At 34.7% G+C, this 13398-nt stretch overlaps 1 protein-coding gene across 8 annotated transcripts in view; it reads left to right on the top strand.

The window, feature by feature from the left end:
* NIPBL (NIPBL cohesin loading factor) overlaps nt 1–13398 on the top strand; it is a 212276-nt gene that overhangs the window by 96732 nt on the left and 102146 nt on the right. For 5 of the 8 annotated variants that reach the window (XM_085002054.1, XM_021076590.2, XM_021076592.2 and 2 more), the window contains 3 exons: nt 2042–2169; nt 8173–8272; nt 9057–9208. In XM_085002054.1, the coding sequence (XP_084858180.1) occupies nt 2042–2169; nt 8173–8272; nt 9057–9208 (380 nt within the window). The remainder of the gene's footprint in view (nt 1–2041; nt 2170–8172; nt 8273–9056; nt 9209–13398) is intronic. The other 3 variants (XM_085002053.1, XM_021076591.2, XM_085002055.1) reach the window with 1 other exon arrangement.

The following is a 13398-nucleotide window of genomic DNA, read 5'->3' on the forward strand; positions in this document are numbered from 1 at the left end:
AGATGGATCTGTGCAGAGGTCTAAAGTTGCTCATGAAGTCATCTCCCTTTTTCCTGGAGTTGCTAGAGTAATTAGAGTAATTTCCTGGAGTAATTAGAATTCTTAGGCACTAGGGCCTTTACTGCTGGCTTTTTTTGGAGTAGGTTTATATGCTCTTCGTCTGAAGTATAACAAGGACTCAAAGAATAACTCCAAAGGAGGCGGCTTCAAAATTTTTTATTGTACTATCTGAACATACGTGTGTATTTTCTTACAATAGACTTTAAAAATAATATAAAAATAATGTAAACTTAAATTACATAACTTATTACAGAATTTTTACATGACTATACTTTTTAAAATTTACTTTTACTACAAAAGCAGTATATGCTTATAATGCCTCAACACAAAAATATATAAAAAGTTCACAGCCCACTACACAGTGGTACTCATTGTCCTTCTTCTTTTTTTTTTAACTTAAAGATTCATTATTTAGGGAAATGAGAATAAAGAACCATATAATAGATCTCTACATTTAGATGCAACACATACTTTAGGACCATTTTTAAAGTTGATGACTTTATATGAAATTCTAAATGAATGTTCTGATGAAAAAATTGAGAAAATGATTGGTTAAAATCAGAAGGAAGTATAATGTATCATTCTAGAAAATTCAACAATGTCTTAATATTATGTCAATTCTTATACCTGTATATTCTTAATCAAAAGTTTTCACCAGGGAGTTTCCATCGTGGCTCAGCGGAAACAAACTCTACTAGTTCGGGTTGGATCCCTGGCCTCGCTCAGTGGGTTGGGGATCTGGCATTGCTGTGAGCTGTAGTGTAGGTCTTAGACTTGGCTCAGATCCTGCATTGCTGTGGCTGTGGTGTAGGCTGGCAGCTGTAGCTCTGATTCAGCCACTAGCCTGGGAGCTTCCATATGCTGTAGGTGTGGCCCTAAGAAGACCAAAAAAAAAAAAAAAAAAGTTTTCACCACATCTTTAAAGAGATAAGGGAAATAGCACATATACAGGTATAATTTATATTATGGAAAGCTGCTTTAAGATTGCCCTCAAAAATTTATTTAATCTTATCATTGGATACCGTCTTTATAAATCTTTCTTATTAGATTTAATGAGGGGAACAGTGATGTAGAATATAAAATTTTATTTTATTTTATTTTGCTTTGCTTTGCTTTTTGGGACCACACCTGCAACATATGGAGGTTCCCAGGTTAGGGGTCTAATTAGAGCTACAGCTGCCAGCCTACACCACAGCCACAGCAATGCCAGATCCTTAACCCACTGAGTGAGGCCAGGGATCGAACCTGCAACCTCATGGTTCCTAGTTGGATTCATTTCCGCTGTGCCACAACAGGAACTCCCTAGAATGTAGAATGTAGAATCTTAAATACTACCTGTATTTAGTTTTATCATTTACCTTCCATAGTTGTGAACTTAATTTGCTCCTTACTAATTACAACTGTTCTTAACCACTTGCTTGGATGTCTTTGCCTCTGATGGCTTTATTTGAGAAAAGAATAAAGGGGGGGGGGATTACATAACCTTTGAGCCTTGTCTTAACCAATGCAGCAATATAATTTTATTCAGAGGACATTCTCAAAAAGGTAGCCTCACTCATATTCAGATGTAAGGGAAAACATATATTCCAAGTCCAAATTAGCAACTTCTGGGTGTAATTATCACCTCCATCCTTCCATTACTTTGAATAATTTAGAGTAGACACTATTTTCTACTTTAATTGAACATTTCTAAATAAACTCATAATTCCATAAAATAATGTTTTGGGTTCTTTTTTTTCTGTTTAAAATAAAATGGGAAAAAAGGTTTTGATATTTTTGATAATTCTATTTCTTCTAGTGTTAGCATTTTCACAAACCCGTGAAATTGTTAGACATGTGTGTAATTTATTTTTATACTGCAAGTATTGTTGATTTTCTGCCTCAGCCTTTTCTGAATTTAACTGGTAAATTGCTATCTAATATAGAATAGAGAATTCTTAATCACTGTTTTAATTTTTTTTATTTATTTTTTCAATGCCAGAGAATTGAAAGATAACCTTGGCAGTGATGATCCAGAAGGCGACATACCAGTCTTGTTGCAGGCCGTCCTGGCAAGGAGTCCTAACGTTTTCAGGGAGAAAAGTATGCAGAACAGATATGTACAAAGTGGTGAGGTTTTAATAATTGAATATATAGTATTTTTTTTTCAGTGGGTCCCACATCAGAACTCGTTTCACATGTAATTAAATTCAGGTGTCTCCTTTAAAACCTAGCCTGTCATCTATGAATCTGTGTTGATGCCTTGAATAAAGCCAAGAACAAAAATGAAACTAAGTGGATGTTAACATTTTTGCAGTTTAATAACTAAATTCCTTGGCAATTAGGCAAAGCCTAATATGTAGTTTGCTAGAGATTTCAGAATGTATTAGTTTAGTCAGTGAAAGGGCTTTAGGAATTTTTTTTTTTATCTTAGAATTGATATGAAAGAAGTCTTTTCATTAATTAAATAATGAAAGTATCTGCAGAGCTTTTCAACACAAAGTAAATGTATAAATAATTTTGCCAGGTATTAGTTTTAGTACTGATGGTGATTATATTCATGGTTATATAGAACACTGCTGGTGCCTTAGCAATAGAAAAAATAGGCATTAAGGGAAGTTCTGTTTATAATAAGCATTAGAAAAATAAAATTATGATATCCAACACAGATGTGATTTTTATGTAGTCAAGTAGAACTTATAAGTTAGGAGCATTGTTCTGGTCTGACTGAAGCTTACTGAATTTAGCAAGCCCTAGTACTTGCTTCATTCTCAAGATTAAAATAGAAAGGAGTAGTTTAGACAAGTCAGGAAGGTCCAACTTATTTAATTAATTACTTACTATTATTGATTACTTGTATCCAAGAATATTGCCACACTTATTGACAGTACCTCTATGAAACTCACCATTCCATGTCTTAGTTTTGTTTTTATATATTCATGTGTGAATTGTGTTTTTAAAGCAATTGCGTGGTTACTATTCATTCCCCAAAGTGAATCCAGGGAAATTCCTTTGCTCAACTCACCTTTTAGCTAATCAGAGGCAGGTATGCAGGGCAAGACTTTATCTTAATCAGAATAAGCTAGGTTGCAGTAGTAGGAGACAAATAGGAATGGTAAAAGGAAAATTTGAATTATACATACTCTGGAAGAGTGTTGGAATGAAAGAAAATATGGAGATGTCATTGATTGGAAGAAAGACTATAGGTATACCTCTTTTTATTGCACTTTGCTTTTACACTGCTTCTCAGATATCAGCTTTTGTACACATTTAATGTGGCACATTAAATTTTGTATACATTTAATGCTGTACGTCGGCAAGTCCGTCATTACCTTTTTTCCAGTAGCAGTTGCATACTTCATGTCTCTATGTCACATTTTATTATTAATTGCGGTATTACAAACTTTTCATTATTATTCTTGTTATAATGATCTCTAATCAGTGATTTTTGAAGCTGCTATTATAATTGTTTGAGGGCACCACTAAACACACCCATGTAAGACAGTGAACTAATTGATAAATTATGTTCTGGCAGTTCCCCTGTCTTCGGCCTCCGTATTTCCTGAGATACAACCATATTGAAATGAAGCCAGTTAATACCTCTACAATGACCTCTCCAGTGTTCTCGTGAAAGGAAAAGTCACATGTCTTTCATTTTAATCAAAAGCTAGAAATGCTTAAGCTTAGTGAGTAAGACACGTCAAAAGCCAAGATAAGCTAAAAGCTAGTTGTCTTGTCTCTAACAGCCAAGTTAGGAAAGGAAAAATTCTTGAAGGAAATGAAAAGTGCTACCCCAGTAAATACTTGAATGATAAGAAAGCAAAACAGCCTTACTTGCTGATATGGAGAAAGTTTTAGTGGTCCAGATAGAAGATCAAACCAGCCAGAACAATCTCTTAAGCCAAAGCCTAATCCAGAGCAAGGCCCTAACTCTCTTCAGTACTGTGAAGGCTGAGAGAGGTGGGGAAGCTGCAGAAGAAAAGATTGAAGCTAGCAGAGGCTGGTTCATGAGGCTTAGTTGTCTCCATAATGCAAGATGAAGCAGCAAGTGCTAATGTAGAAGCTGCAGCAAGTTATCTAGAAGATCTGACTAAAATAATTAATGACAGTGGCTATGCTAAACAAAAATTTTCAGTAGACAAAACAGGCTTCTATTGGAAGAAGATGCCATCTAGAACTTTCCTAGGTACAGAGAAGTCAATACCTGGCTTCAAAGTTTCAAAAAACAGGTTGGCTGTCTTGCTTGGAGCTAATGCAGATGATGCATTTAAGTGGCAGCCAGTGCTCATTGATCATTCTGAAAATCCTCGGGCCCTAAAGAGTTATGCTAAATCAACACTGCCTGTGTTCTATAAATGGAACAACAAATCTGAATGATTAGCACATTGGTTTACAACATGTTTTACTGAATATTTTAAGCCCACTTCTCAGACCCACTGCTCAGAAAAAAATACTCCTTTCAGTATATTGCTGCTTATTGATAATGCATCTGGTCACTGAAGAGCCCTGATAAGTGATGTACAATAAAATTATTATTATTATTAACAACTTTTTTAGGGCAGTACCTGCAGCATATGGAGGTTCCCAGGCTAGAGATCGAATCAGAGCTACAGCTGCCAGCCTATGTCACAGCCACAGCAGTGCAGTATCTGAGCCGCATTTGCAGCCTGCACCACGGCTCACAGCAACACCGAATCCCCAACCCACTGAGCAAAGACAGGGATTGAACCCATATCCTTATGGATACTAGTCAGATTCATTTCCACTGCACTACTTTGAGAACTCCTAAATTAATGTTGTTTTCATGCTTGCTAACTCAGCATCCATTCTGCAGCCCATGGATCAAGGAATCATTTCGACTTTTGAGTCTATTTAGGAAATACACTTTCTTAAGCCTGTAGCTGCCATAGATAGTGTTGGGGTTCTTTTTGGGTTTGGTTTGGTTGGGGTTTGGTTTTGTTTTTTGTTTTTGTTTTTTTCTCTTATTGTTTTTGGTCTTTTTAGGGCTGTATTTGCTGTATATGGAGGTTCCCAGGCTAGGGATTGAATTGGAGCTGTAGCTGCCAGTCTATACCACAGCTACAGCAGGATGCAAGCCACATCTGCAACCTACACCATAGCTCGCAGCAATGCCAAATCTCCAACTCATTGAGCATGGCCAGAGATCAAACCCACATCCTCATGGATATTAGTTGGGTTTGTTATCACTGAACCATGACGGGAACTCCTGATAGTGATTTTTCTGATGGATCTGGACAAAGTACATTGAAAAAACCTTCTGGAAATGATTCGCCATTCTAGATGCCATTAAGAACATTCATGATTCATAGGAAGATGTCAAAATATCAGCATTAACAAGAGTTTGGCAGAAGTTGATTCCAATTCTCATAGATGACTTGGGAGGGGTTCAAGACTTCAATGAAGGAAGTTAGAATTAGCAAGAGAACTGGAATTAGAAGTGGAGGAGCCTGAAGATATGACTGAATTACTGCAATCTCCTGATAAAATTTGAACAGATAAGGAGTTGCTTCTTGTGGATGAGTAAAGTTGTTTCTTGAGGTAGGATCTACTCGTGGTTAAAATGCTGTGAAGAGTGCTAAAATGACAGCAAAGGATTCGGAATATTATGTAAATTACTTGATAAAGTAGCAGCAAGGTTTGAGAGAATTCAGTCAGTTTTGAAAGAAGTTCTACTGTGAATCAAATGCTATTAAACAGCATTGCCTGCTACAGAGGTATCATTCATGAAAGAGTCAATCAGCACACCAGATATCATTGCCAATGCAACCAACTTCATTGTTACTTTAAGAAATAGCCATAACCACCCTAACCTTCAGCAACCATCATTCCGATCAGTTAGTAGCCACCAACATTGAGGCAAGACCCTTGACTAGCAAAGAGATTACAACCTCACTGAAGGCTCAAGTGATGGTTAGCATTTTTTAGCATTTAAGTATTTTTAAATTAAGGTATATACATTGGGTTTTCAGACATAATGCTACTGCAGCACTTAATAGACTACAGTATATTATAAACATAACTCTTTATATGCACTGGGAAACCACAAAAAAAATTCGCTCAACTTCCTTTATTGCAGTATTTGGTTTATTGTGGTGGTCTGGAACTGAATCTGCAATATCTCCAAGGTGTGCCTGTAATCAGATAAGAGCATTAAGTATATGATAATGTGAGATATAAGATTGAATAAAGGAAGTCTTCCAAGGCTATTTATACTGTATTTTTGTGACATATCCCTAATAAGAAACTTTTGAATATTCACCTTTTTGTCACATAATTTGTTTTATACTATTTATGCTTATTTTTAGTCTCATTTATAAAAACATAAACTAGTATAGAAATTGATTTATTGGAGTTCCCGTCGTGGCGCAGTGGTTAACGAATCCGACTAGGAACCATGAGGTGGCGGGTTCGGTCCCTGCCCTTGCTCAGTGGGTTAATGATCCGGCGTTGCCGTGAGCTGTGGTGTAGGTTGCAGACACGGCTCGGATCCCACGTTGCTGTGGCTCTGGCGTAGGCCGGTGGCTACAGCTCCGATTCAACCCCTAGCCTGGGAACCTCCATATGCCACGGGAGCGGCCCAAGAAATAGCAACAACAATGACAAAAGACAAAAAGACAATAAATAAATAAATAAATAAATTTTTTAAAAAAAGAAATTGATTTATTGCATGATATTTTTTCTAAGCATTTTCCCGATGATATTTGGCTTTAAATTTTTTAAAGGTGATTTTTGATTGCTAAATGTAAATGTGAGTCACACATATGGAGAAAATTTAATAATATGCAAATCACTTGATCCATAGTTTTTTGGGGACTTTGAGAGAATCAGAAAGGACTGTTAGAACTTCATTTGTCCCCTTTACTTGTAAAGCCATTGCTTCCAAACTAGTAATTCCAGCTTGTCATAGTGATAATTGTTAATTTAGGGGAAAAATATTTTTTAACTCCCATCTTATGGAGTCTTGTCGCTTTCTCTCTCCTCTAAAAAAATTAGCAATAGTAGTTATAGTAATTAAATTATTAAGCCATAGAATATACGATTTAGAGCTGAATTTGAGTTGGGAGAGAAAAATTATAAATTGAAATTTTGACTACATATAAAAGAACATACACTGTTAAATTAGTGGTTGACTTTGAGATGATTTTTGAGCTCTTATCTCATTCAACCATTGTCTGAGAGCTAGAATCCTTTCTGTAGTTCCTGGAAAGTGAACAGGTAGCTTCTGTTTGAATATTTCTGATTAAAGGCACTTTTCATACCAGCAGCAGGAAATGAAATTTGGGAAAGTAATGTGATGCTTGAAGCTCTGCAAAATATTGACTATACATATCATAAGAAAAAGGTCAGAGTTAATCATAGATAATCATAATTGTCTTTGATTTTAGATGGGCTAAATAACTGAATTTGTCTGCATATCCTGTAAAACAAAATGCCATTTATGTACAGTTGAAGGAACAATGTCTAATTTGAAAAGAAATATGAGAATCTGAAAGCTATCCTCACACATTCATTCATTAATAAAAATATTCATTTAATCTTTATGGCAAAGATTTATTGTGGAAGAAAGAATAGGAACATTTTGTTTTGTGTTAAAAGACTTTCAAATGATAATTTTAATACCTCAGACTTTGGACCCCTGAATAACTTTTTAAACTATAGATCTGAATCACAATGAAATAAATAGTCTTGTGAAATTAAGGGTAGCAAATGTGTGTAATAAAGTATTCCATGTAATAGAAAAAAAATCCAAAGGCCTATTGTAGACAGAAGTGTGTGGTATTTGGTAAGGGGTTAGATAAATTTCCTTCAGAAAGTTCTCTTCAATTCTAAGACTAAATGATAGGACAGAACTAAACAAGTAAAAATTTTTAAAAGTAATTAAATCTCTTCTTCTGGTCCTGGATTAGTTATATGTAAAAGAATCATTTGGCAAATTGATTATACTTGAACTTTATATTTTCCATATTTTGCTCTTCAAAATGAGGGTGTTGGTCAAAAGAAAAGAACGAAGAATTTCTGAGGGTTCAGGGAAAATGATTGACTTAAATCATTTAAAGAATGCTTTACTATTAGAGGAAAATAACGTGTTTACCATTTTTGTGTGTTGTGTAGGAATGATGATGTCTCAGTATAAACTTTCTCAGAATTCCATGCACAGTAGTCCTGCATCTTCCAATTATCAGCAAACCACTATCTCACATAGTCCCTCCAGGTAATATATTAAGTATTGTTTTCTCTGGTGAACATGCTTGGAAATAGTGTATACATAAATTTACATAATGGTGAAATACATATGGTTAAAAAGTTGAAGTGTTTAGCCTTAAATAGTAACCCGCATGAATATTTGCCTTAAAATGTAGAAATGTTCTTATATACTAATTGAAATATATATCTTAGTAACTTAATTTCATGTAAAAAGAAGGATGTGTTGAGAGTTTCCGTTGTTATGCAGTAGAAACGAACCCTACTAGCCTCCATGAGGATGGGGGTTCAATCCTTGGCCTTGCTCAGTAGGTTAAGGATCTGGCATTGCCATGAGCTGTGGTGTAAGTTGCAGATGGGACTCTGATCCTGTGTTGCTATGGCTGTGGCGTAGGCTGGCAGCTGTAGCTCCAATTTGATCCCTAGCCTGGGAACTTCCATATGCCTTAGGTGGGGCCCTAAAAAGCAAAAAAAAAAAAAAAAGAAGAAGAAGAAGAAAGAAAGAAAGGATGTGTTAAAAACAAGTGTGTTTGAGATAAATAAGAAACTTCATGGAGTAGAATTTAGGGAGCATGTAAAATAAATGAATTACTCCAGTTTTTACAAACTGCTTTAGTGTAACACTTAGATTACAAAGTATGAATGACTTTTGTATGTTATCTTTTTCAGAATTTTTCTGTTTTCATAAATTTTATTTAACATAAATTAAAGTTTGGGGAATTTTATGACAGTAAAATGTCAGGGAATATCATATTTATCCCATTTCCTGATATTCTTTGGATTTTGGATTTTAGCCGGTTTGTGCCACCACAGACAAGCTCTGGGAACAGATTTATGCCACAACAAAATAGCCCAGTGCCTAGCCCATATGCCCCACAAAGCCCTGCAGGATACATGCCATATTCCCATCCTTCAAGTTATACAACACATCCACAGATGCAGCAAGGTAAGAAAGTTGGTTGTTTATTTATAAGAAATGCCTATGGTTCCAAGAAAATTAATTTTTTTCTTTTATAAATTTTAAAATATACATACTATACTGTATACTTTTTTGTCAGTAAACATTTCTTTTAAGATATGACATATCATTAAAAACATTTATTATTTGGAAATTCATTATTTGGGAAGTAAAAAGATCAGTGTAACTTGGCTGTTTGGATTAGTTTATTGTACAACTGAGTGTCTCTAGTTATGAAATTAGAAACCACTTTAATTGGGCTTCTTACAGTAGCACTAAGTCAAAGATGAATTACATTTTAATTAGTAAAGTATACATAGTGTAAAATTTTTAATATGAAGTAGATATTGTACAAGTAAGAGGAAAATTAATAATCTTAGATATAATTTTTTTCTGGAATTAGATTACTAGTTTTCACTTGAAGTCAATTGTTGTAATATGATGTCTTTTAAAGATCATATTGCTTTGGGGTATATATTATGGCTACTGAGTAATTTATTTACTAGTATAAATTTACTTGTACTTTTTTGGAGAAGTTTTGAAAAGTACAAAAGATAATATAATAAACATCTATGTTTCTGTCCCCCATAATTAACAGCAAATTTTTAACACAGTCAGTCATTAGTTCCTATTTGTATTCTTGGTTTTATATTATGCATGGAGTCTAAACATCCTTTACTTATAAACTTTTTATCTTATAAACTTTTAACCTAGTATCCTCTGTTTAAACAGCCAACTTCTGGTCTCCCAAAGCTAGATAATGAGATACTAGATTGAGCCTGTTTCATGTTGTAACTCAAAGGAAAACATGGAGGCAAATCACACATTTGGAATAAACACCTCCAAAATTATAGAATTTTAGTGTGAGAACTGAACAGAAGTATGCATGTGTATAGGCTCTTGATACTTGTGAAATATTTAGTATTCAAGAGTTGGAGTTCCCATTGTGGCGCAGTGGTTAACAAATCCAACTAGGAACCATGAGGTTGCGGGATCGGTCCCTGCCCTTGTTCAGTGGGTTAACGATCTGGCGTTGCCGTGAGCTGTGGTGTAGGTTGCAGATGTGGCTCAGATACCGGGTTGCTGTGGCTCTGGCGTAGGCCGGAGGCTTCGGCTCCGATTCGACCCCTAGCCTGGGAACGTCCATATGCCACGGGAGCGGCCCAATAGCAAAAAGACAAAAAAAAAAAAAAGAGTTATGAGGAACATTTTTAATGTAATTAATAAGAGGAAAAATGTTGAAAGGATGTATTTGTATCGTAGGGAAAAGTCCACATACACATAAATATGTGTAGGAAAAAACATACGTTTTTACTCTAAATACTGTTATTTTATAACAAGATAAACCCTGCTTTTTCGAAAGAATAAGTGGAAGTCACAGAATCAAAAGAAAAATGTAGTTGAGGGCCTCTTTAGTAATGAGTCATTTCTTGGAAATTCTCAGATACTTGAGAGATCAAAAATAATACTCAGGTAGTAATTAGCCCCACACAGATATTAAAGTTATTATGAATAAGAAAATTTAATGTGGTAAGGAAGAAATGGATAAGTAAATGGGACAGAATGTGTTCCAGATATAAGACAAATGTTTGTGGGAATTTAGAGTTTGCAAAAGGTAGCATTTAAAAATACTTTTTAACTGTCAAAAAAGTTGTAAGAATAGCGCAGTAAACCACTTCCCTAAGAATTGTCCTGTCTCTTTGCCCTTAAATACATCTGCTAAGAAGTCATTTCCAGTTCTCCTTTCTAAACACCAAGTATAATAATTTACCCATACCAAAATTAAGAACAGTTATGTGTTATCATCTGATGTCCAGTTAATTCAGTTTTCACAGTTTCCCCAAAGATGCCTTTCATAACCTTTTTTCCCCCATTTATGATTTAATCTAGTTTCTCACATGTTGCATTTGTTTTTTAACATCTGTTTTGGCTCTTTTAACCTAAAAGCAGTCCCTTAGCCTTTCACCATGACAGTAATTTTTGGTTTTTTAGAGGAGTCTATGCTACTTCAGTTGTAGAATATTCTATTATCTAGACTTCCCTGTTTCCTTATTGTGTTGTTTAATGTGCTTGTACATTTTCTGTGTTTCCTACCAACTGGATGTAATCTTTAAAGGCTTTATTTATTTATTTATTTTTTTCAAGAGTACTAAATAAGTAATGTACACTTCAAATTGATCACATCAGAAGGCATATAATGGCAAGTGAATTCATTATTAGTGATATCTAGGTGATGATGTAAACACTTCATGTATTCATTGTAGAAATACATAGTTTTTCCTTTGGAATTAGAAGGAATCTGTCAGGTGATGCTTTGAGGTCTGTTTCATATTAATCTTTACCCTGAAGTGTTTAGCATCCAATAATGATTTTTATTTTATCGGCTTTTACACTGGTCACTGAAAAATGGTGATTTTCCAGTTCTGTCATTCTGAAGACAGTATTTTGAATCAGTATGTAATGGATTGTTTATTAAGTCACGTTGGATTGGTTGGCGAGGCATTTTGAAATTTTTAGTTGGATTCCTACATCATCTAGCACAAAAATGTTCTCAATGGCTGGACTATATGTTTGTGTGTATTATAAGTCATAAAATTAAAAGAAGACGACATAGGGTGAATTGTCAGTAATCTTAGGGTCGAGAAAGACCTTATTTCTAAGCAGGCCTGGATTCTAGAAGTGGGGAAAAAAACGTTAATTATAAATTTATGTGTAAGAGGATAGAACAAATAAGGACAAATAAATTTAGAGAAAGAAACATTTTCAGAATTTATTACAAAGTATGAATTTTAAATATATCAAGATTGGAGTATCCTTGTGGGTTAAAGATTTGGTGTTGTTACACATTGGCTCCAGTTGCTACTGTGGTGTGGCTTCAGCCCCTGGCCTGAGAACTTCGACTTGCTGTGGGCATGGCCAAAAAAATAAATAAATAAAAATATGAAGTAAACAGACAGTTTACTGAGAGAAAAGCAGATTGGATACAGAAAGGTTTAATATATATATGTGAAAATATGGTTAACCTGGCTCACAATTAAAGAGTGCAGATCAAACTGAAATAAAATTTTATGTCTGTCAGATTAGTGAACATTTTATAGTGTGCAAGGAAATTTGAACTTCATACAGTCTTCATAGAAATATAAATTTTAAAGAGGAGTTTGACAGTATCTATTTCAATTTAAAATGCGTACACCTCCCTCAGTCGTTCAAAAGCTTTCTCCCTGATAAGTGGAAGAGGGACACACTTAGACAGTTTTATCTTAAGTTCTACCAAGAATTCATGGAAAAGATATTCTAATTTTATACAGATTAAAGACATTTGAAAAAAATGAAACTATAAAACTTTTGAAGGAAAATATTGGAGAGTATTTTTTTATTTTGTATTAAGGAGGGAACCTGAATGTCCAAGACACATGCTTGGCTTCACTATTAATTTAGGAAATTCAAATTAAAGTGGCAATCAGAGACATTTCCCATCTTCAGATTGAAAAAAGTCATTCACAAGGATATAGAGCAGTAAGGACACTTATAGGATACAGTAGAGTACAAATGGACCTAAATAATTTGGAAAACTGTTTTTTAATATTTAGTAAGGTTTAAAAACAGGACTGTCCAGCAGTTTCACTCCTAGACACATTCATTTTAAAAAGTCATGTACAAGAATACAAATTACAGCATTTTTTTAACTCAGTGAATTTTATTACATTTATAGGTGTATAGCAATCATCACAACCCAGACAGCATTGTTTTTTATAGCAAAAATTTTGAAGTAGTCTATGCCACTAACGTAAGGATGGAGAAATTATGTACATTATACAGCAGAATATATATATGTAATTATTTAAAATAAATTAATTTAAAATGACATATGTAAAAATGGATACATTTCAACATGATATTGAATTAAAAGCATGTTATAGGAGTTCCTGTAATGAACCTGACTAGTATCCATGAGGACTAGGGTTCGATCCCTGGCCTCCTTCAGGGGGTTTAGGATCTGGTATTGCCGTGAGCTGTGCTATAGGTCACAGATGCAGCTCTGATCCCCTCTTGCTCTGGCTATGGTGTAGTACGGCAACTACAGCTCCAATTCGACCCCTAACCTGGGAGGTTCCATATGCCGTGGGTGTAGCCCTAAAAAGACCAAAAAAAGGGGGGCAAGTTATAGAAGGAAATTA

This window comes from Sus scrofa, chromosome 16, assembly GCF_054392235.1.
Source record: "Sus scrofa isolate SSC_HxYL_T2T_F1_AM1 chromosome 16, Sscrofa_HxYL_maternal_Yorkshire_Landrace_v2.0, whole genome shotgun sequence".
Classification (NCBI taxonomy): Eukaryota; Metazoa; Chordata; class Mammalia; order Artiodactyla; family Suidae; genus Sus; species Sus scrofa.